The sequence below is a fragment of the Chiroxiphia lanceolata genome, chromosome 6 (genome assembly GCF_009829145.1).
Source record: "Chiroxiphia lanceolata isolate bChiLan1 chromosome 6, bChiLan1.pri, whole genome shotgun sequence".
NCBI lineage: Eukaryota > Metazoa > Chordata > Aves > Passeriformes > Pipridae > Chiroxiphia > Chiroxiphia lanceolata.
This window is the reverse complement of record NC_045642.1, coordinates 37,122,109-37,147,305: the sequence shown is the minus strand read 5'-3', so window position 1 is coordinate 37,147,305 and position 25,197 is coordinate 37,122,109. Positions and strand designations below refer to the sequence as shown.

Sequence of the window (25,197 nt, the reverse complement as noted above, 5' to 3'; positions counted from 1 at the left end):
CACCTTACAGCAGCCTTCCAGTACTTAAGGCAGGTTAGAACAATGCTAGAGAGGGACTTTTCACAAGGGCTTGTAGTGATAGGACAAGGGGGAACGGCCTTAAACTTAAAGAGAGCAGGTTTAGATTAAATATAAGGTAGAAATTCTTCCTCATGAGGATGGTGAGGCACTAGAACTGGTTATTCAGAGAAGATGTGGATGCCCCATCCCTGGAAGTGTTCAAGGCCAGGTTGGATGGGGCTTTGAGCAGGTGTCCCTGCCGAGAGAGGGAAGAGGTTGGAACTAGATGATCCTTAACCCAACCCACTCCATGAACATGGTGAAGCACAATAGAAAAGAATAAAGCTGTACAGAACATGAGTGCAAAGAAATGGGCTTTATTAGACAGGTAGCAAAGAGAAGAAAAGCAAAGGATTGGAAAGGAACATCAAGTAGCACTGTCAATGGCAGATGGACATAGGAATGAGATTGCAGAAAGGACTCCTGGTACAAAAAGATGGAGCATACTAGTCAATACTTAAGGCACACACAGAGACACCAAGTTTTTTAGTCAGATGATTTTAAACATTTCATGCTAAATAAATGCATCCAGAATCGTCTATACCACCAAAGATACCGCAGTTGTCAAGGAGAAAGTGACAGGATTACAGCTCAAACTACTTTCAACTTTGGTAAGCAAGGGAAGTAGAGAGGACTGTGGAGTCGACATCCTCTATGCTTTAGGAGTATATTCAAGGCTCTACAGAGATTAAAGAGTCAATTAAGGACTCAGCAATCTATAAGAAGGGACTGAATAACAAACCCTTTACTCACAGAAAACCTGCATCATTAGTTGTTAATCTCGTGTTCTGAATTTCTTGACCACCAGTACGTAGTATTATCTTAACACGAGCATCACAACAGCAGCCTTATTTAACGCTATTTCCCGTCGATCCTTCTCACGGGCAGGAGGAAACCAAGACGGAGGGTGCGCGTCCATGGTCGTGGGAGAAGACACCGTTCCCGTCCCGGGCCCGTCAAGTTCCTCCCCGGGGGCGCCTTCCACACCCCGGTGGCACCTACGGCCGGGGCCCGGGGACCACAGCGGGGCCGGGGCCCCTCGGCGAAAGCCGCGGCCCGAGGCCCCCGAGTAGAGGCGGCGGAGCGGCGTCCCAGCTGCCGCCGAAGCAGAGGGGGGTGGAGGGGCCACCGCCCCCTTGCCGGGAGACCCAAGCCGGGCGAGAGGGTGCGAACCTCCGGTAGAGGCGAGGCGGCGCCCACACCCTGCCCCGCAGGGAGACAGGCAGGCGCCCCCGGCGGCAGCTTGCGGCTGACCCGGCTCCCTCCCTGCCCCGAGCCCCGGGAAGGCGCCGCACGGCGGGGACCGCGGCCGGCGCTCACCTGTCTGCTTGTCCCGGATACCGGCCGCCATCTTCCCGCCCGCCGTCCCGGCCGCGCCGCCCCGCCCGCCGCCTGCGCAGCCGCCGGGACACGTGGCGGCCCCTGCGCGGGGGGCGGGCCCGGCCCGGCCGCGCCTCCGGCCCCGGCAGGTGCGCAAGGAGCGGCCATGCGGGAAGTGCTGCTTACGGTCCGGCAGGCGGGCCTGTGCTTCAGCCCGGCTGACAACGGCATTTTCTACCTTTCCCCACCCCCGAGCAAAAAGCCGCAGGAGCAGTGTTTGCTCTCGCACTGAAGTCTCATGGAGGGAACTGGAACAACTCGGAGATGCAAGCAGCTGAGCCGCACTCGGATTGAGTACATGAAAGGACTGACGTTTCAAAACGAGCCAGCTAGCTATAAATAAAGTCATCAAGGAAAAATAGTTTCGAGTTTGCTTGCCTCTGCCCCAGGCAGCAGATCTCCAGAGGCAGCCTTCCTTGGATTCTCCATGCTCTTACAGCATCCTACAGTGGGAAGAGCCCCATTCGCCCTAACACAGTTTTAGATACAAAGGTATCTGGATAAACATGCTATATATTTATATAAATCTATAGGTACGCAAATGAAATTACAGAAAATAGCGATAACTTAATGGGGTTTAACCCTGTAAGTGTTAACAACAAAAAAAAAACCGCTGAAGAAAGTTCCATATTCCCTTTATTGCACTTTGAACATATACATAACATTTCCCACAATTACTGATTATTTCAACATTGATGCTACACCTGTCACATATAATGTTGCTTGAAGATGCAACAGTTCAGGCACTGATCCTGCAGTTCAAGTTAGAGCTAAAAATATTTACAAAATTACATTTTTTTAATTACCCTAAGTTTAAAAAGAACATTGTTTATGCAATATAAAAATCAGAGGATTGAATTGTTGGTTTGGTTTTTTTTTACATACATTAATGTTTCGAAAACTACTTTCTGTATGCATACAATTTGACACTTCAAAAGTTTAAGCATTTTAATTTTTCTTTTGTCCAACTAGGAACTCCCTTAAGTAAAAATCAGTAAAGTTTGAGCTTTAAAATGCTATACCATATAATACAGAATCAAGATAAACTTTAAACTAATATTTTGTAGGCTCCAAAGTTGCATTTCTCTCTATTTAAAACATTTTTTAATACTATTTTCAAAATGTATATGTAAAATGTGAGCGTGAATTAACGACCAATACTCTCAAAACCCTCAGGTCTTCACAGGCTGAACATCTTAATGAAAAACGTCAAAGCTGCAGCACACAATCATTTAGACTCTAAGTATAAATGAAGTTCTCCTTTTGACTCTATTTCACTCTTAAGCCAGTTAGTTAAAAATGCTAACAGCTTTTTCTGGTAAGCATCCTTTGAATGGGTGAAAGCAAGTCAGAAATTTCTTATTCCTTTGCTTTTCAAACATAGAGCTAAAATACTTGAGGGTGTTTTTTATTGTATGTGCATTGTTAAGGAGACCATACTAAACCCACTAATATATTATTGTTTAGTAGAAAATTATCACTCTAGAAAATAAATAGCTTATTTGATATGCTAATTCCAGATGGATGCTTAGGGTTTGATGCAGAAACTGTGGGGTGAAGTTTTGTGGCCAAGCACAAAGAGCACTGCCAACAAATTTTACAGATGTAAATTCCGTAAGAATATATTTACTACGTAACTAATGTATATACAATTATTCTCTCTGTTACAGAAATACTGAAACTAAGCAAATTCCCTAATTTCCAGGTGTGCCTCAGGTTATGTTTATGTAAAATGAAAACTACTCGATAATATTGCACTTTAGAGACCTGCTATAATAAAAAACCTGACGGTCCTTTTAGCTATGTAAACTGCTCTTACATTTTAAGGACAAGGGAGACCTTTCTGTGTTTTGATGAATCGGTAGTTAGCTTATTCAGTGGAATTCTAATGAACAGTTTAAATAAATTCAAGATTGGTCTATATAAACACATGCTGAAAATGCGAAGAGGAGAGGAATACAACTGGAATATACTGGAATGTCTAGATAGAGCTGATCAAACCAACAAAAAAAGGAAAGAAAACTTGTCCTGAATGCATAGACATCAGTATTAGAAAATGGGAACCAATTCTGTGTTAGAGAAACCCTTTCAAGCAATATTAGATACTACATAATTTTACAAATTCAGTGTTTGGATATAGCATTGTACAGCAGAAAGTTTTAAAGTTAACATTTCCTACAGCTGACCTAAAGGTTAGTTCTACCTTTATATAAAACCCTTTCAACTGCTGAATTAAAAGGAAAAAAGCAATAAAAGGTGTGAACTCTACTTTTGTAATCTCAGGTATGTTTTTGAAGCCCTGTATTCACATTATCTTTGTATTTCTTTCTCCATTGAAGGTTTTAAAATGTAGTTTATTTAGTTCCAAGTTCTGAACAGTTTCCCTTGCCACTGCAGATGCTGGAAGTCCAGGAATTGTCCATTAAAATTATTCACACTCTGTTTGGTACTCCTGTAAGTTCTGTACTTCTCACACAGAAAAATCACATAATATTACAGAAGACATTTATCTTTAACTAGGCAAGAAAAAGGAATACTGCACTGGGTACATTGCTCATTTTTGCAGGAGACTCATTGCTGTATTTTAAAAATACAAACATACAATATGAATCCTTATTATGCAAACAAATTTGCACCAAGCCATTCTCCTTATAATGGCAATGGACCATTCTGAAGGCTAAGACTACAAAGAAGTTATTGGAAGAATGAGACTCAAAAACTATGCGGAGATGAGAAACATGGAATATTATTGGAGGAAAAAAATAGAAGACAGTGAGAAAATGCTTAGTATATAAACAAGTCAAATTACATTCTCCAAGAGTTCATACATTAATTTTAAGGTAGACTTTAATATGCTTTTGACTAAGAACCATAAAACACTGTTAGTCCTGTGTTAATTTCTTATATTCTTAAATTTTTAATGACAGGACTTTGATGAGATTTGATTGTTTTAGCTACTTAAAAGTAGTGACAAATATCTGATCTAAGGCTTGTAATAATTTCCTTAGACTTTGAAATTAAAAAAAAGAATATAAAAATTAAGGGGCAACATGGCATACCTGCTTTTGTTACCCAGTGATGAAAATAGGTCTTAATATAAAAAGTTTAACACCTCTCCCAGGATCAAGAAAGAAAGAGAAGCTGCAGCAGTTTAAAAAAGATTTCAAAACACCTGCATCACAGTTTTAATTGAAACAAAGCTCTACAGAAATTATCTTTAAGATGTACCCGACTTGCCTTTGATAAATAAGTTACTGAAGTATGTGATACAATCCACAGACTTACCTGTTACAGAGTTTGGTACTTATACTTGTCTACAGCAAAAGTAGATATTTAAAATACTTCTGCAAGAGACTGTTGACTCAAGTCAACTTCAAAAGGAGAATTATTCAAGAAATAAAGTGTATTTTCATTTGAAAATTGTTTTTCATCTTACAATATTACTACTTTTAGCATATCTTTGGAGGAAAAGTGGGAAAAGACTGAGAGCACATTGTCCAAAAATACAGTAGCAAATTGGAAGTAGATGTTCCTGCAGAAAACTGAAGTTTCCAACATCCAGTTTAACAGCAAAAATACTTATTCTCTTTCAACTCTTAATGTGTTTCTGATGGTGAGCTCCATTTTACTTTTAAACTGCTGGTATGTATTTGTTATAGGGAGTTCTAAGCAATTAAGAAGTCTGTTTCCAATGGGATACCTTATATGCAAAAATTTAATAGTAGGTTCAGGATCAAAACCAATGGATGGTATAGAAGAGGAGCCTGTTACGAACAGCAGAATATCCTCAAATGTCACTACAGACTCACCACCTAAAAAAATAAGATTAGGTGTTATTTATCACTGATGGTCTATTACACAAAAACCATTATCCTGCATGCTAAGCATTAGATCAAAAAAAGCCCATATAAAATCAGATCAATATGCTGAATAAATATGCAGTTCTGTAGCTAAATAAGAAAATGTTTTAACAAGCAAAACTCACTTGTGTTAGTTCTGAAAAATCTTAAGTGAATAGAAAAAACTCTTCTGTAAGAAAAAGATAGAAAACAGTGGGCTTTAAGACTTTAGACAAACTATCTAATAAAGGATTTTTCTGTGTCACTTGTGTTCTGTTTTCTTTTTAAATTCACAGGAGCTCTAGTTCCTATCTTTCCTTTATTTACCCCTCTAAAGTTTGATTATAATTGGACAACAGTTTCAGAAATTCTAATTAGTAAGAAAGAGGGTGAAGAACAACAATTAGGAACTGACAGTGACTGCAAACCCTTGGATTTATTTATCCCACTGAATTCTATAAATCAAACCCTGTATATATATACACCAGGGTTTATATATACCCTGAACTGGGAAGGGGAGAAAAAAAAATTACTTACTTTCCACATCTTGCAAATAGCCCATCCAAAAATCAGCACCTTTAACTTTATTTCCATCTGATGAGGAATGGATTGAAAAGAGATCACAAATAGTTTCTGCTGAAAGTCTTTTGGGTTTGTGGCACAATATGCTAGAGAATGCATCTGGATGCATTTGCATTTTCTCTAGAACACCAAGAGTTTTCAAACCTTGCCTAAAACTAGGAGAGGGAAAAGAAAAAAAAAAAAAAAAAAGAGTGACCATGCATCAGAACTCTTCGTTTTATAAAGCTGCAAGATTGGATACAATAAATCTCCATGTGCTGTCTCCAAGTCTTGTCAATAAGGTCTACATAGTAGTCCAATTTTAGCTTGCAAAATATGTTTAACTCTCATTTTAACCATCTAGATGTTTCTATGGAGCTTTTTGGGCAGATGAAAGAAATACCAGTGATATGCAGAAATTATTTCCTAGTACTTGACTGTATGTGCAAAGTTTACTTTTAACTTTTACATAAAACATAACAAATCTCTTTCTTACAAACATCTCTTCAGAAAACAGTTAAAATTCCTTGTCTTTAGGTAAAATGAGATGTCTTAAAAGATAGCCTTTGCTTGGCTTCTGCAGTCTGCATGTGCTTACATGCTATTATTTCTCCCTGTGGCAAATGTAGATAACAGTATCCTGGGCTGTACTAGGAATTATGGTGCCAGCAAGATCAAAGGAAATGATCCTTTAACTCTGCTCAGCACTGGTACGGCCACACTTGAAATGCTGTGTCCAGTGCTGGTCTCCCCAGCACAAGAGGGAAATGGACACACTGGAGAAGAGCCTAGCAAAGGGTGACTCAGATGATTAAGAGACTGGAGCATAACCCTATGACGAAAGGCTGAGAGAGCTGGGATGCTTCAGCCTGGAGAAAAGAAGGTTCAGGTAGAATCTCAATGTCTACAAGTATTTGAAGGGAGTGTGCAAGGAAGTCAAGAGACAAGCTCTTTTCAGTGGTGGTGCCCAGTGACAGGACCAGTGGCACTGAGCACAAACTGAAACACAGAAGGTTCCATCTGAACATCAGGACCCTCTTTTTTACTGTCTGGGTGACTGAGCACTGGCACAGGTTGCCCAGAGAGTCTGTAAAGCCCCTATCAACAGAGGTATTAAAAAGCTGTCTGGACATGGTCCTGGGCAACTGATTCTAGATGGCCTGGCTTAAGTGGGGGTGGTAGACAAGTTCCAGAAGTCCCTTCCACCGTACACACCAATCTGACCCTGTAATTTAACTACATGCATTTAAACACACTTGCCTCTCCAAAAACAAAATCAAACCAAAGCAAAGAACCCAACAACTCTGTAGGTTGAAAAAAATTTCACTTGTTACTGTGCATTGGACAAGAACATTTCAAGCAACTGGCTTTACAGTTTGGCTGCCATAATCACAATTAAAATTTTACTTAAGGTGTTTACTCATAATTTCTTACATATCAATAGGCTGAATCAATAAAATTCAGAATAAACATGTTGAAAGTGTACAGTCAGGGTGTAGAATATTTAACAGCTAAAATAACCAACTCTTTAGTTACTCTGTCCTTGATAGTGACAAGCAAATTCTTGTTCTACTCACTTATGCACATTTAAGCCCATTTCCAAAAATGCACAAAACCACATTACCCCATAAACAAACAGGCTAATTATTACGTTTTACTTTCCAAATGACAAGTTTTAAAATATGATATATATTGTTCAAATATGCCAGAGGGCCTTGACTGAAAGATTAATTGCTCTGAACTTTATTTAAAAAAAATCCTCCCATTCAAAATTAGTTTTTATAGTTCTTGGAGATTCAGTTGATTCAAATTTGTCAAAGGTAACACTATAAATGTTTTATATTAGAATAATTAGCATCTAATGCCTTTTTACTGAGCAGATGAAGAATTGGAAGTAATGTCAGTGATTAATCAAAGAATAGTCAACAGCTGCAGCTTTTCCAGCTAATGAGGTCATAGCTACCTCACGGAAACATCAATGCAAAGCTGATGTTCTAAGCAGGTCAGCTTGTTGACATTATTGCCCTCCTAATGGCAAACATAAACTCCCTGATTAGAACTCTGGAAAACTCATTAAAATTTGCAACATATGTTTAACATTTCTAAAATTTAAAGATTCTAAATTCAAACAATGCTGAGTTAAAAATGAACACAAGCTTAAGAGATTTTGTAGTCTTTGTGATGCTTTAAAAACTTAAAAGTGAAAAAAAAAAAGTTTAAAAACTGTGAATCTGCCTTCTTCACAAGGTTGAAAAAGGAATGTGACCAAAAAGTGGAACAGAGCAGATATGTAGAGAAATAATTTCAGTCCTTCAGTTTAATTAGTCCTTCAGATAATTAATCCACTGAAAATTAGAGTACACTCCATTGGTTTAAATGAAGAATAAGTAAGAACATGTGAAAGATAGTTTTAGCGACATATTATTTAGTATTTCAGTGAGGAAAAACCCAAGTAGCATGAAAACTCAAACAAAACAAACCTTTCTAAGGGTGAAATAATTCTCTTGATTACATGATGGATCAATATGTCATTCACCAGCCTGTTCTTATCACACAAAGCTGTTACAGGTCTAAAACATCCAGCAGCAGCAAGGAATTCATAGCAGTCATGTATTGTAGACTGTAGGCTGGACAGACTATTTGCATACTTTATCTGTATAAAAAGACAAAAGTAGGAATTGGTTTACTACATGCACGTATACATATGAAAAAAAGCGCGCTTTTTAATTTCAATGAAAGGTCTATTCAGTAAGTCTTTATCTCCAAATATAGTCTCGAATTAGAAATATAACTTATTGCATATTACCATTTTTATTGTTTGTGCTACATCAACATCAGCAACATCTTCCAAAGCTGGCTTCACATTCTCTGGACCATAGACAAGACAATTAAATAGTGTTTTGGAAAAGAAACCAGGAGATGGACCGCCGTGAACCAGAGAAACTGCAATCATTTTACCAGCTTCGAAATAAAGGTTTTCTTTTACAGCTGCAAATAGAAAAATATATTTGCTATTTATGCATAGAAATGATTTGTGATCCTCACTTTTTAAAAGAAAGTGTCATAATGCAATTTCTTCTTATTTTAGGAAAGGCAACAAATGAGGTTTGCTATCTCCTGATGGTTGAAAGAATAAGATCACATTTTTACGTAGGAGTACCATATTCTTTTACTTCAACTCTTCAGCCACTATTCAAGGTTTGGGAGATGTAACTTCCTCTTCCACTTTGTACCACATGCACATTTAATTCTGAAGCATAAGAACTCAAAAAGGTAACTTAGGGTCTCTAGGGAGCATGCCATAAGAGATAACGTCCTAGAAATTTGAGGAAAGGAAAATAAGTAGTAGAGAAAGTGAGTAAGGAAGAAAGGAATTCACTTGACAAGAACAAGTCTAATTGTTTGCTGTATTTCTTCCTTCTTTGTCATCATTTCCAACTAAACCAATTTTTTTTTTGCTATTACAAATCCACACTCCAACTGCCTTCAGAATTGAAAAAAAAAAAAGCAAACAAAAAATCCAAACAATTTTTAGTCATCAAGATGACACTTGTGAACTGACACTCATACTGGCTGCAGACTAAAAAATGTTTAAAGTTACATAGTTCTCAACGTATTTTTGAACAAAGCATTTAATTACCTTGAAAATCAAGGGACAAATTCTTTGCAGAAGAGCCCTCAAACAGTGATGAATTTTGAAGGTGAAGCATTAATAATTGGAAGAAATGGTGTTTTGATGCAGCAGAAGTATCTGTCTTTGATCTATTTTTGCAGTTTGTGAAATTTATTTCAATGGTGTTTGTAGGACTGAAGTTGCGCTGCCTAAATCCTTTTAAAGCACTATTCCAGATATCGTCTGCATTGATGTTAAGCCTTGTTGTTTTTGTATTAACTTGTACCTTTAACTCCTTCAGAATATTACAGACTTCCTTTCTTCGCTCTCTCAAATGCCTATGAGAAAATTAGATGCATTTTCAGATGAAATCTCTGATTCATAATTAGCAACAGTTATACAGGAAACATTCTTACAAATCTATTAAGAAGAACACTTCTTTAAACACTGTGGCACATTCAGGTATTGCCTAAATTATATCAGTAAAATATTCAGTGTAGATTTTTCAAGTTTTAACTCTGTAGTGGTAAATTTTAAAAGTACCTCTAAGAACTAGAAAAAAGGAGGTAGAAATAATTACCCTGGCATAAAACAAGTAGTGATTTTTATAAATCAATGACACCAACACAGTGACAAACAATTCTCACACTGTCAGTCTACATTTGAACAATGTAAAACGAGTGAGAAATTGAACTTTACCATTTTGTGTTAAAGCGATATTTTGCAACCAAATCAGAATAATCTTTGTCGCTATAATTAAAAAGACATTTGAATAGGAAGAAATGTTGCAGTTCTCATATAAAAAAATAAGACCTCTTCTTTGTTTTCTGACTTCCAACCAAATGTTTCAAATACCCGATCTACTAGAAGTAACTAATTCCTTCATCAGAATTTTTAGCTCGTAAGGTAGAATTCATCAATTAACTACTCACAGCCAGATAAGGAATTTTACGTCCTTAAAATGAATATTTTATATTAAAACATGTTGTTTTAGCGCTGGTTTTAGTACAATTATGAACTATGCCTATGCTACAAGTGCAAAAACCTTGAACATTCAAAACATGTCTAATTACAAGAAAGCAACTAGGATTCTTCTTATTCCCTATTTTCTAAAGAATAACTAGCCATGCTTTAGTAAGGATGAATATACATTTCTGAGTTTTCATCCCCTTACTACCTGACCTAAAAATTCTCAATAGGTATCATTCTTTTCTCCTTGCACCCCTCTAGCATTTATAAAAAGCAGAAGCCTTTATGGAGCTATGACTCCAGGTTTTTAGTGTACTCATTCTATTTTTCCAGTGACTATATACATACATCTATACACATACATATATATATAAATATATCACACAGCTGGTACAATCTGGGCCAGAAGACTCCTGAGAAACCTGGATCATAACTTTATGGAACAGGTCCTAAGGGAGCCAACTCAGAGTGGACCTTGCGAGTGGAAACTGGTGGCCATCTTGGCCACAGTGACCATGAGACAGTTGAGTTTAAAAGCTCTGCTGACAGGAGGAGAAGTGCCAGCAAAACCTCAGCTCTGGACATGAGGAGAGCAAACTTCAGGCTGCCCAGGGAATTAGTAAGTGAAGTCCCCTGGGAAAATGTTTTTGCAGGTGCTGGGGTCTGTGAGATATATATATACATATACACATACACACACACATGCAAACAAGTACATATAGGTACAATACACTCCTCCCTCCACCCCCTTTGATATTTTGTAGGAATTATGGTATAAAGCCCTATGCTAGATTACTCTTCAACGTAAGAAAAATTAAAAGAAAATACTTTTGCCTCAGGGACCAGTTTCTGTTTGACATCAGTGGAGATAAGGACATTGTCACTCTGTTGGATGCTGGACGTTCTAGGTGTGAGCAAGGTGACAAGTTGTTCTGGTACATTATCTTTGGTGATCTATAAGTCAAAACAGTATTTTAAGAAGAGATACAACTGAAGAATGCATAACCACTTCTTATTTGAAGACAGCCGTATAGCTTCCCCCTACCATGAAGTCCATCAGTGCCTGAACTACAATTTTAAAAATAATAATTCAGTATTTTATTACATGGTGGTTTCAGGATCTGCTTTTAGTTGCATCCCATAGATGAGATGGAAGTCCTGACTGATACATTAAGTAAAAACTAAAATCATTAATTTCTACAGACTTGACAAAATTTTAATTCAGCACAGGAAAATATTACTATAAACATCTGTAAGTTAGATTTCTAGAACACTATTAAAGTGGAAAAAACCCCAATAAACAAACTTAAAGTTTTGTCATTTGTATATGCTCAGTTACCTCTAAATTGTTAAGGTTCCTTTAGAAAGGATCTATTTTTATCAAACTAAAAAGTGGTTTTCATGCCACCAAATCCATATATAACTTATTGTTCATGGCTTGCTCAGAAAACTTTAATCACTAAAAACTCTAGTTTTAATCAATTAGCAATTTAGCGTAAGAAGTTTCTCCTACAGAATAAGCCATCACCTCCTCATGTTTGAATATTATGTAATAATCAGTTTCTGCTCGAAAACAGAAAATTACACACTGGAGTAGAAAATTGCGTTGGGATCCAGATGACTGCTGAGGGGTCTTTGGAGATGGCTCTTCCATCAAACAAGTTGTCCCATCTGTCTCTTCAGAGGTAGTCAAAGCACGCTTTTTCTTTCTGCTGTACTTCCCTGTATGATTAAATTATATTAACTAGTATATTTGCTAACTGTAAAGTACATTTACGTAACTTAAAGTTATCGTTTAAGTTACTATCACATTCATAACTTTACCTGATTTTGCCAAGATACTTCTGCATTCTATGCACTCCCAGTTTTGCTCCCATGACTTCAGAGATGAACAGGCCAAATGAGTCCCACGAGAACCACAATACTGACAACGTTTTATTTCCCATTTACTAAAATTAAAAACTTAGGTATTTAGTATTAGACAGAAGAAAAGTTAAAATGAAGACTATTCAGTAGTAAGTACAGTCCAGACACGAAACTTAAAGCATAATTTTATCAGCCTAGTAGAAATTATTATAATCAAGGGGAACTTTCTTCATACAAGATGTACTCAGAAGAAGAAAAAAGCAGCTCATGTTTCAGGACCTTGTATTGAATGAAGCTATGAATTAGTATGCTCCCCTGCCTTGAAGTCAATAGTTTACAGGCAATATTTTCTCCTCGTGTTGTTAGTCAGGAAAATCCTCTTTATCTTATGGGTATCCACCAGTTGACTTTTCCAAATGGTAATTTTTTTTACAGGAGAGCTCTCTTGGGAAAAATTCAAACTACTGACGTGCTGGTGAACAGGACAAAGTGCACTTCCAACCCAAACCATTTTATGATGCTATGATAATTCTTACATTCTGAAGAAGAATATTCATTAATGACAGTGTTTAAATATCTGTTATGTTTTTGTCTAGATTTCTTCAATTTTGCTTAAACATACAATGGAAAAATGTGACTGATTAGTTCAAATACTGGAAGCCTAAGGTACAACTTTTAAAGGCAAAGTAAATCCTGAGGTGCACACCTACCATAAATGAACCATGGAATGCTTGGTCAAAACCATATAAAGCAAAGCTAATGTCTACAGGGAATAACCACCACAGTACTACAGAAACAAGTCTTCAAAGTAGAGGCTCTGACAGCTTTGAGCATACTCACACCAATGAAAAATAAAAATTTCAGAAGCACACAAACAAAACAAAAATTCATGTGGAAAATGAACTTATTAAAAAAAATTAAGTGAGTGGTAGAGCAGAATAAAGCCTTTCACATGACCTCTTATTACACTATCAGCAGTATTCTATCTGCCACTTGCATGCAGTGGACAGCTTGCAGCTAGATTAGTTTTACTAGCCTTTACACAGCTAATTAATTTTCATGTAAGCCTAGTACTTTAACAATAATTACTCGTAAAGGCTCTAAGTATTTTAGCACTTATTAAATTGTGGAATTAAACTCAATGAAAGACACACAACATTCATTTACGTACAAGCTAAACTATGTGTTATGTTGATGCACAAATTCTATTTCAGCTCTGTATCAAATGAGAACAAGGACAAGATAACCGATAAGTTTTCTTGGCTTTCATAACCTAGTTAGAGAAATTTAGTACTGAAATATGGAGTAAAACAAACACTTTATTTAGACAGTGTGCTGGCTTGACATTAAAACCTGATGCTGAAAAGTATCAAAGGATTTAAATAAATAAATTATAATGATAATAAAAGACAACAACCAAACCACACCAAAGAACTATTCTATTGTAGGTTATACTTTCCTGCTAAAGCATCGTACCTATCAGGTTCATTATAGTCTCTTCCTTTCTTGCAGAGACATCTTCTAATATCACAGTGTTGATAACATTGCAGTAAGTCTTGATATGCGTTCTCTTCAAGTTCCCAAGACGCATCTCTATAAACAAGGCCGAAGATCAGATATTAGAACTCTATTTCCAATTGTTTAAATGGGTTACATCTTTTTCCAAATATAGAGTATGTAATAAACACATGAATATATTTCAACCATGCAATGTTCTAAGCAACGGTTAAGGCAACTGAGAGGGGGAAGAAAAAAGTCTAGTAACTAAAATAATACTGTAAAATACAGACAGACTTCTTGTGTACAGTTACTTTGATTTGAAGTATTTATTATTTTTCACATGACCTCAGTGTGTGTTTGCTCTGATTCACATTATTTCACTTTCTCCCTCACAAGAAACACAGATATTTGTTTAGGTAACCTGCTCAAGTTACCACTGAAAATGAACTCATGAAAGGTAAACTCAGAATTTTCCAGGCCAGTATGGCAAAGTTCATCAAATATTTTGACTCTACTTCCTCTCAAAAATCTTGAGCTTCTGTCTCAAGAGGGAATTAATGGTACTCTCTGAAGAATAATAGTTATTAGAGAATACTACTTCTAACAAAGAAACATCATCCTGATCACTTTCTGTCCTATTTTGAGCCTCATCAAGTGGTGGAAACTTATGAAAAACAACTCAGAATTTTGGAAGCAGTTATTATGCTAAACATATCCTTAGCAATACCTTGACAGAAGATAGAAGCTGTATGGCTAAGTAATCAGTCAATTACAATTCTGTCTGGATAGAAATTCAGATAATTAGAAAACCTGGGCACAGAAAGCACACTTCCGAGCAACCTCTATGTTAAGGCAAAATTATTGTATTTATGAAGTGCTTTTATCTTTTAATTGGATTCCTAGTTGAATCATGGCATTAAAAATTACTTTTCAGAGCTTTCTGTTTTATGTTTGAGATAATTTGACCTTTGCCAATTTTTATGCATAACTAAAAGGAAACAGGCTACTCCTTACCAAAGTGAACAATTCTACAACTGAAGGTAGAACTAAAGTTTCACATATTAATAGATGCAGTTCTATAGAGTATCGAAGTTTTTGTAAAGGAGTGATTATCACAAAATTACTTACCTTTCTGGAATGTATATGCCCATTCTCAACATTTCTTTTTGAAACCTGTCCTTGTTATTGCATACTGTGCACCTAAAGAAAAATATCCCAGCACTCAAAGCTTGATACTGTGTCAAGAAAAAAAAAAAAAACACAACAAAAAAACCAAACCGATTATTGAATTACTACCATCCTTAACATGCCAATAAATGTCTTAATATTGATGAACATTACATTCAAGGATGCAATCCTCACATGGATGTTAAAGCTGACATCAATCATGATATCACTTGATATTGATGCAAATGGTGAGCATTTTCTCTTCCTTTAAGGGAGAGAGATCACATGCTAGATCGAGGTTCATAAACAAAAGCAAAATCCTTTTCAAGTCAACCTCTCCAAATACAGAATAAATTTACAAAAAGAACGTTGTAACTTTTTCTGGCTTTGGACTTAGGCAAAGAGAACTGATGATGGACAAATGACATTTTTAGCATTCAGATTCTGCACATAATGATTTGCAAGAAAGTAACTACCTAGGTTGAACTTCAGTTCCTAAACATAAGTGAAGGCATGAAGTGTGTATCACACATGCAGAAACATGTGGGGGTGAGGAGAGGAAAATAAACAGCATTAAAAAACCAAAATCCTTTTTTGTCTCCGTAACACAATTTTAGCATTGTCCTTCAAACCTATTTCCATACCAACTACCTCAATTAACATTAAGCAATTTCACACAATTTTAAGCAGCTGTTCCATTGTTTTTAAACAGAGAAGAAATGTGATCTCTGTGGATGCAAAAAGCAAGGGAGAACCTGTGTTACCTGCAAGCATTCTCGATGAAACCAAGCACTTTTACAGCAAGGACTTTTCAATACAGTGTATGCTGGAAGATGTTCAACCAAATCCAGACATATTGTGCACTGTGACGCTCCTGTAGATTCTTTATCCATAAAAGTTTGGACTGGTTTATGTTCCCAACAGTAAGATCTAAAAATAATAATTTACAGTTCCCTTATCAATATAACATAGAGTTAAATGTCTTAATAGCAGCTTGAATGGATGGTGGTGTGTTTTGGATCTGTGAAGAAAAGTGTTGATAGTACAGGCATGTTTTAATTATTGCTAAGCAGCGCTTGCATAGAGTCCAGACCTTTTCTGCTTCTTACACCACCCCAGGAGCAAGCAGGCTGGGGATGCACAAGCAACTGGGAGGGGACACAGCCAGAACATACGACTCCAACTGACCAAAGGGATATTCTGTACCATGACATCAAGCTCAGCAATAAAGCTGAGGGAAAGGAGGAATGGGAGACATTAATTGCTACACATAATGAAGCCCTGTATTCCTGGGGATAACTGAATTCCTGTCTGCTGATGGGAAGTGGTAAATGAATTCCCTGTCTTGTTTTGCTTGCATGCACAGCTTTTGCTTTACTTAAACTGTCTTTATCTTGACTAAGGAGTTTTCTTGCTTTTACCCTTCCAGTTCTCTCCCTGATCTGCTGAGGGTAGTGAGCAAGAAGCTGTGCTTGCTCTTCTGCCTGTCTGGGTTAAACTACAACACATGTAAACAAATTATGTATCTAACAGAGCAAGTCAACAGAATGACAGTAAGGAAGAATCATGGTGCCAACTGATGCTCTGTAAATTATAGAGATCATATATGTCCTTTCTCTCAAAACTTCCGGTCCAAATAATGCGTTTTTTGTCCTCAGAACTCCAAGTTCTTCCTGTATTTCAACATTACCATGACATTAAAGAAGAAACTTTGAGTTTGCATACTGATTCAGCAGAGTCTAGGTAGTGTGATAAATTTTATAATTTAGCAAATTTTTAAAGACATAAGACATCCAAGAAGTGCAGCTCTAGAAGAAACCTTTCTGAAACTGCATAATCTTTACATGTGTATGTAATGTGAGTCATTTTTTAAGTTGAAGTGCCTGCCAGAGTTCAACCCATCAACCCTGTAAACTCAGCTCACAGTAGGCAGAATAATGCACTTGAGCATTTTGACTACAGCCAAGATGCTAGACAGATGATAGCAATGATGTTAAATCCATTTCTCCTGCAGTCCATCTCCAGTAAGCTTTGAAATACAACAGAATGGCAGTGTGTTGTGATTGCTAAGAGATATAGGTACCCAAACCTCTGCCATTTCAACAAAGGCACAGGAGACAGGTAAATAAAAAACCCCCAAATCAGTCATTATGCAGTTTATTTCAGAGTCTGGAATTTAAAGCTCGATTTTATAAACAATTTAACTACTTGTAGAAGCACTAAATTATGTATTTTAGAAGTGTTGAGAACTTAGTTTCTAGGTATTAGGTATGCAATATAACTGTTGGCCTCCCTGTCTTCCACAAATACAATATTTTTTTCCTAGATAACCCTATGTCATTTATAATTAACAGCCTATCCAATTACAAGTCAAGAAAAAACCAAGCCATCCCCTGTATAAATATAATGAATTGAAAATGGAAAACAACAAAACCCCAAAACTCACCTGAAGTCTTCCATGAACTGGAAAATACATTCCCTTTTTATCCCACAAGGAAAATGGTAACTTCGTTTGCATTTGGGAGCTACACATCCAATCGAAGCACCCTTTTTCTTACAGATATTACATTTCTAAAAATAATTTTAGAAATAAAAGAATATTAACATCTAAAGTCCAAGTAAAATTACAGGAATTAAACCAATAGAAAAATTATAAATAGTGTGTAAGAAAGAATATCGGCTAATAGATTGTAACTATGACAAGACTAATGTGGTTTAGCTCTGTTTCAATGAGTAAATATATATAGTTATTTCACAGACTTTATGTATTGGTTTATATGCATTATGTCTCGTGACATGTAAGTTAAAATACAAGTTATTTTACTAGTACCTATAGTTTAGTTGCATTTATAAAATTATATACTGCCAGCTTGAGGCTCAGCACAATGTCTGGAGGTATTACGAAAGTGTAATTTGCTAATATCCATTTATCTGCAACATACCCAGGGAATAAAAATATTTGCAAACTTTAGAGGCCCAGAGAAGCTGACTGTGGTTGCAGGATGCATTGTGGTAGCAATTCCCCCCCCGGCCACACTGTGATCAGAGAAACGCTCTTTAGGCCTTGGCCTTGATAAACTGTACCTGGACTAAGTCTCTCTTGAGCTTATCAGAAACACTGTTCCCAGGAACTAATAGGTATCTAATGAGCTCCTGTTTTTTAACAAATACCCTTGGAATATAAGACTTTTGTCGTTCCTTTTGCCCAACAAGCATTTACGAATCTTAGGTGCTTCCTGCCCTTTAAGGGTGGGTCGTCACAACTTCTGCAGGTTTTATATTCCCTCATGGCTTCCAAAAACTCCACAGACATGTTACTTAAATGTAAAATTCAGATTCTTGAATAGGCTCGGCACACTGTCCATTGGAAAAAGAAAAGAAAAATCCTGCAGGCAACACCAAATGCACTTAAGTTACTTTTTCCCTTATGATGATACCAAAGACATCACTCTTACCAGTTTTGCAGCTCTATTTACTTCTTTTCTAATATCTGTGATTAAGAATCCATCCACACCTTCGTCTTCTTCCCCTCTTTGCCAAATACCACTTGACATCAACTATGAAAAGAAATTAAGTATTTTAAAACATTTACCTACCTTAAGATTTAAAATTATGTACGCTCTGCTTCTCAAGTAAGAGAGAAGTTTAGTCTAACAAAAGCTTGTATGCAAATATTCAAATGATTAAAAATCTGATCCAAAACATTTATATATTTTTGTCTGATATGACAGTAGGGAATAGTAACCAGTAACATGAAAATAAATATTTCATAACATCAAAGTATTGTGTAATACTTTAGATCCCGAGACAGTGTATTTTGCCTTCCTTTTTGAAGTATACAGACTATTCAGATAATTGTCAAACAATTACTTTCAGCATATAAATCTTCAGAGGAAGTAAAATTAGATTAGCTGAGTTAATATGAATGACAATTGTGCTGTGGAGATAATGAAGCACAGTAGGAAGTAACTGTACTGAAGTGCTACCTAAGAGGAAAAGTAATTCACTTTAGAGGAGATTCAAATAAACACAGAATCAAATAACTAGGCAAATCAAAAGAGCCATAAGATAATTTAGATTAAAGTTAGTTAGGTAGCTACATCACAATCTTCAAATAACTAAACAGTTTCACAACTTGATGCATTCTGTATTCTTTACAATCTCATTTTATAATTTCAACGTAGCATAATTTTAAAAACAGTTTTATCAATATTTTAGTCAAATAAATGTAAAATTATGTACTAAAACCAATTAAATATATTTTCCAACTGTGAGACATTTGGCAAAGGAAAACGAAACTGCAGCACTCATTGGCCTCTTTCTAGAACTCTTTTCTTATATAGCATGCACTATATTTAACTAAAATCAATGGGGTTTGTTTGCTTGCTTTTAAAAGTAGACACACCATAAAAGATACTGTGATGAGCTTCCTGCAGTTAAAATATCTTATAAATTGTAAGGCTCAGGATTGCAAGTATGCCCTTTCCTAGCTGTTCTGCTCCATCAGGATAGGACTTCTTCCTATTGTTTCATATGGCCTTATATAAGACAAAATTATCGCAAACAGACCAATATCTCCTTCCAGCTGCTTCAAATTTATTTAAGAAAATAAAATTCTATCTTTGTTTAACTTCAGAAAACCTCCACTCTCCTTAGTCTTTAAAGGATTCGGTATCCAACCTATAAAGCCACCTGCAATCAACACTCCTGAAAAAACTTGTTGAGAAAACATACCCCCCAAATTATTCCCGATACTGCTGAGACTTTTTTTAAACTTGGGGGAAAAAAATTCAAACTGTATTTATTAACAAACAAAAAACTTGTTGTGTGGGTTTGCTTTTTTTTTAGGTAGTCATATTATTTTAAAGACCTGCAAAAATTTAGAATTTGAGAGATAGTTGAAGTATACCTTTAAGAATATGAAGCTTGAAAAATGTCAAGTGTGATAACTATTCAACTGCAGTTTATATCCATAGCTTTGTTTAAATTACAAACTTTTACTAACTAGTGATACTGTAGCAATATAGTCAGTAGAGTATGTATTACTTAACTGAGAAGTAGGATTATTGTGTTACAAAGTCCTGTGTAACCTCAGAGAATAGCTCACAGCCAAAAAAGAACTAAACGAGAAAAAGAAAACCTTTCTCTACTTTTTCCCACAAGAGGTGAAATTTTCACATTCCAAATTTTCAAACTACACTTTTTTTACAGAAGGAAACATGTAGGTGCAAACCTGTACCTTCATTGCTATATGCTATGATAGATTGGGAGAATTAAATTGGGAGAATTAAATGGACCATGAATAGAATTTAGCTTTGAATGAAAGCTTGTTGGGATTTACTTACTTCATCTGCTTCACCTGACAAGTACAAGCCTTCAAGGAAATGAGTTAAAGGTCACAGTTCAAGCTTTAAAACAACAAAACTGTTAAAATGACTGGACAGATTATTACTATTAAATACTTTTTGCACTTACATTTGTTTTTCCCAGATAAAACAGAAAACTCCAAGATGAACACCAACACTTACCAAACAGTAATAATGAACAGTAAGACTGTATTCCACAAAGGTTTTTTTTTCTCCATACTTTTCAGGGCAGTCATCTGTCCGTCCACAGAGAACACAGACTAAAACAGAGAATCATGTTTATTATCACAGTGAATGTACTGGAATTACTACTGATCAGCTATAGAGGAGTAGCTTTCATTTCTTTTAATCACATGCACCTTCAAGTAGATTCCTGGATAAAGGACAGTAGATACCCCTTTCCTTAATGTTGAATTTTATAGTAGTTACAGAATAGAGTACTCTTTGTTCCTTCTCTAGTTACTAAAAAGAAAATACTTCACCAGCCTGCTGATTCAGGAGAGGTCCATGAGCCAAGCTAAATTCACAAGCAGTTTGTGCTCCCAACTGAAATGTTCTTCCCCAAAGCCTGAAGATATCAAATGGCCAACAATGTCCAGGTGCATATGAAATATGTAATCTAACTGTTTTTAGTATTGTACATAAAGTCATCACCATATTAGAATCCATGAATTGACTTAACTATTTCTTTGACTACTTATGTGATACCAGTGAAAAGCATATGAATGGTACCCTGACAGTGCCAAGTCATATGCTACCCACTGCTTTTAAAATATTGAAGGCTTTGAGACAACATTGGATTTAACTAAAACCTTGAGGATTTCTCACTAACTGAGGTTCCTAGCCGACTAACATACCTCCACAGACATTTAACAGCTTCCCTTTCATTCACAGTGGATATATAAAAGACAGATTAACAATATTCTAACAGCAAGAACAGTCATAATAGTGACAAGAATAGGGGTACTGCTTCAGCCCAAGGAAGTCCTGAATGGTACATCTCAAACACAGCTCTGTGTGATTTGGCAGCTGAATTCACAAGGTTAAAATACTGGAAAACACTGTTTTAAAATATTCAAATTATAGCAAACAAATCCAACGAAGTTTATAAGCTGGTTCTTTTTCACATCCTGAAACAAGTGGTTCTAATGCAATTTCACAGAATTGTTAGGGTTGGAAGGGGCCTCTGGAGATCACCTAGTCCAACTCCCCTGCCAAGGCAGGGTCACCTAGAGCAGGTTACACAGGAATGCTCTCAGGTGGGTTTGGAATGTCTCCAGAGAAGATGATCCCATAACCTCCCTGGGCAGCTTATTCCAGTGCTCTGCCACTGTCAATGTATAGAAGTTCTTTCTCATATTGAGATGAAACTTCTGGTATTTTAGTTTATGGCCATTGCTCCTTGACCTGTCTCTGGACACCATTGAAAAGAGTCTGGCACCATCATCTTGACACCTGCCTTTGAGATATTTATATGCATTAATAAGATCCCCTCTCAGCCTTCTTTTGTCCAGACTAAACAGGCCCAGGTCCTGCAGTCTCCACTCATAACAGAGATGCTCCAGACCCCTAACCATCTTTCTGGCCCTCTGCTGAACCCGCTCCAGTAGGTCCTTGTCTTTCTTGTACTGAGTGGGCCAGAACTGGGCACTGTAACTTGATTACTGAAACCCATCTGTTCTTTGAGCCCAAATAAAAACAGTTACAACTGGCATTATATATGCAGATTAAATATTTCTGAAACTATTTAATAAAAACTTTACTTACATGTAGTTTGACTGTCAAAATTATTTGGTTTACTCATCCTGAGTTCTTCTGGCTGGCTCTCTGTTGTGAAAAAGAAACAAGGTATTAAATACATCCAGTACCTTAAAGGTCATTATACACTTCTTTTACATTTTATTTAAAATTGTAAAGATGAGCATAAGCTCAATAAATTAAAAGCAGAAACTATAATAAAAGAATATTAGAATTCAACTGTTATTTTGAGAGATAAGGGTTCAGAAAGCAGGATGCAAACAGCCTAAGAATATTTTTTCTGGAAAATGAAACATACAGCAGCTTTTAACTATTTTCCCAAACTAACAAACACACAATATATTTTATTTTCTAAAGACAAAATAAAGTCCAATGCAACAGCTAATTATGTACAAATGTAATTGTACAGAAGAGTTCTTACTTATTTTAAGCATCAAAAATAATGGTCCAAGGACAAAGTAGGTAGTAGCTGTGACTTCCGCTTAAGTAAAGACTGTACTAACACGAAGAACTTGGAATAAAAAAATAACTGTGAACTGTGTAGGGTAATGATGTAACTGAATATAGTCTGTTTGGAGAAAACGAAGGATCCTGGCCTAGTCAAAGACATCCTGATCCACAAAAAAGCCCAACAAAACAAAAGAAAACAAAAAAAAAAAGAAAAAAAGAATCCAAAATTGGGAGGTGCATACAGGGGAATTTACATCACTTAGAACTATGCATTTAACATTTTGAAGTGGAGAATAATTTATTCAAAAACATCGACCTAACTCACATTTCTTTCAAGCATCACATGAGCTGCCCTTTACTATGTGCCATGCCATGCATCAAAGGCCACCTTGGAAAAAAAAAACAACAAACAAGCAAAATCCCTTGTTTCTTCACGGTAGCACTAAGATGATAATTCTTTATCAAAAACCTTCTAGGAACATATGTATAGATCTTTGACTTGCCTTCCCTTAGAAAGCTGAAGAAAGCATTACCTAAGTTTTGCAAGCCAAGAATCATGGGTGATTGCCTGCAGATCCATGCTTGACCTCATGCAGGCGGATAACTCCCTCCTCACACGCTGATGTGGGCAGGGAAGAAGCCGGTAACAAATCCAAGGTCCAAACCAGAAGCCTGACAGACTCCGACCTATCGGTGGTCTGGTACTTAGTTTTGATGATTGCCAGATATCAGCTTCAGGAAGAAACCTCAGGCTAATCCAAACTATTGCAAACAAAGTACTGCAGCCATTTACTGGAGTTTTAGGATAGTTCTATTAAGAAAGAAAGATAAATAAAAGGGAGGCAGAAGTCTCAGGCATAAGTAAACTGTTGTATGCCACTGCACTTTTAGAGGACCGGAGTAGTTGTACAGAAAAGATCTTTGCCAAAAAACGGTCTAAAAGGAGAACAAACCAAAGAGCACAACCAGTTTAGGAGAAGAGGCTCTTAAAAGCACACACCGCACCGACAGTCAGATGAAATAACCGATTAACGTTTTCACAAAAACACATTTTCCTCTTTCTAAACTACAAAGGAATAAATACACTTAATCCGGTACAAAGGGAGTAAAAGACAACCACAAAGCTCACACACGTTCCCCAGCATGGTCACTGTCAGTTCCACAGTCACCAAAGTCCTAGGGTAATACAACAAAAGTACTATCTGTATATGACCACACGAGACCAGATTTTGTTGTAAAAAGTTTTATCAGGTGGAAAAAGCACACATGTGGCTTGAAATCAGAAACCATCTTCCTAACTTTCCTTGGCTTCAGCAAAACACACACACACACAAAAAATCCCTATACCACTGCCACCCGCGATTCCTTCTACTTTTCTCGAATTCTTTAGAGAAATGAACCCGAAGTTCAAAGTTACGCGAGAAAAACCACTGAGGCCCCTATGGGGCTTTTCACAGAAACAATGCATTTCGCATCAGTCTGTTTGCGAGACAAGAACGAACACGTTATGTCCCAGAGTCTATAAAAACAGTGTAAATAAAATGTATCTACCTAAAGAAGCTAGAAAGGTCCTCAGAGTGGGTATTTAGGTTTTGCTAAATTCTGAAACTCTTTACTGCTCCGAGACGTAAGGTTTTTGGAGACTTTTAACTACAGGATGGGCAAAGAAAAAAAAAACAAAAATCCCACGAAGCACCTATCAGGCACACGTGGTATCCCCAGCACACAAAGGAACTCTCCCGGAGCCCATCCCTGCATCCTGCGTGTCCCGAACTTACACACAGCGGGGCCTCCAGCCAGCTCATCCCGCCGTTATTCCCTGGCGCCGCGTTCCCGGAGAGACCCGTCCCTCCGCATTCCCCCACAGGCGGGCACGGGGGAGCTCCCGCCGCGTCACGAGGATCCCGGCCGGCCGGGATTCAGACAGCCCGTGCTGCCCGCACCTCGGGGGGAGCTCAGCCGCGACGCCTGGCCCGCACCGGGGCTCGGGCGGGTCCTGCCAGCGACACCCGCCCGCGGCTGCACGGCCGAGTCTCCCCGGGACGCCGCTCGCCTCCCGCTAGTTTTTCCTCTCAGGAGCGTGGTGGGAAGACGAAGATGCTCCCTTTGGTTAGTTACTAACCCACCTCCTGCCACCAGCCAAGCGGCGGGAGCCAGGCAGCACTGACTCCCCCGAGCGCCGGCTGAGAAGCCGCCGCAAGGCGAAGGAAGAGGCTCCCGCCCCCCTGCCCCGGCGGCTCACACCGCCCCTCCAGCGCCGCCCCGAGCCCTCCGCCGGCCGGCACCCGGCACCCGGCACCCGCCCCCCGAGCCCGGAGCCCCCGAGGGCGCCACTCACCGCGCGCGGCCCCGCGATCCTCGCGCGCCCCAACCGACGGCCAATTCAAACCCCAACATCCGCCGCCCGCCGGAAGCTGAGCCGGCCCCGCCCCCGGCCCCGCCCCCGGTCGGGGAGCGGCGTTCGGGGTCCTGCGGCTCGGCGTGGGCTGTGCCGGGAGTCTGGGGCGGGGTGCGCTTGCTGCAGTAAAGTAGTTTCCCAACTAGAGCTCTGTATTTGATGTTTGTGCTGATGTTTTGCCACCGGAGTGCCACTGGTAGTGCACTGCATCACAAGGAAGCTCATTCCAGCGGCTGCGGGACGCATGCCAGTGTTGCTTCCTTGTCCAGT

The 25,197-nt window shown here is 37.9% G+C and overlaps 2 protein-coding genes across 5 annotated transcripts in view; both read right to left on the bottom strand.

Annotated features, from left to right (window-relative positions):
• The window catches only part of SCFD1 (sec1 family domain containing 1), a 53,657-nt gene extending 52,207 nt beyond the window's left edge, over positions 1–1,450 (bottom strand). The window contains exon 1 of one of the 3 annotated variants that reach the window (XM_032691321.1): positions 1,381–1,450. In XM_032691321.1, the coding sequence (XP_032547212.1) occupies positions 1,381–1,411 (31 nt within the window). In that variant the 5' untranslated portion in view covers positions 1,412–1,450. Of the gene's footprint in view, positions 1–813; positions 1,025–1,380 lie in introns of those variants that run through there. The other 2 variants (XM_032691320.1, XM_032691322.1) reach the window with 2 other exon arrangements.
• A 609-nt stretch (positions 1,451–2,059) lies between these two features.
• G2E3 (G2/M-phase specific E3 ubiquitin protein ligase) lies at positions 2,060–24,963 on the bottom strand. Of its 2 annotated transcripts, none has more exons than XM_032691529.1 (16): positions 24,868–24,963; positions 22,089–22,148; positions 20,484–20,581; positions 18,411–18,512; positions 17,402–17,526; positions 15,720–15,885; positions 14,917–15,023; positions 13,765–13,881; positions 12,247–12,371; positions 12,012–12,144; positions 11,251–11,376; positions 9,481–9,791; positions 8,647–8,828; positions 8,321–8,493; positions 5,817–6,016; positions 2,060–5,252 (listed from the first exon to the last, which is right to left on the bottom strand). In XM_032691529.1, exons 2-16 carry the CDS (start codon positions 22,123–22,125, stop codon positions 5,020–5,022), a joined length of 2,235 nt encoding a protein of 744 aa, XP_032547420.1. In that variant the 5' UTR covers positions 22,126–22,148; positions 24,868–24,963; the 3' UTR covers positions 2,060–5,019. The 2 variants fall into 2 exon arrangements, with proteins under 2 accessions (XP_032547420.1, XP_032547419.1); XM_032691528.1 differs by lacking the exon at positions 24,868–24,963 and adding an exon at positions 23,063–23,277.
• Between the last annotated feature and the right edge of the window lie 234 nt (positions 24,964–25,197).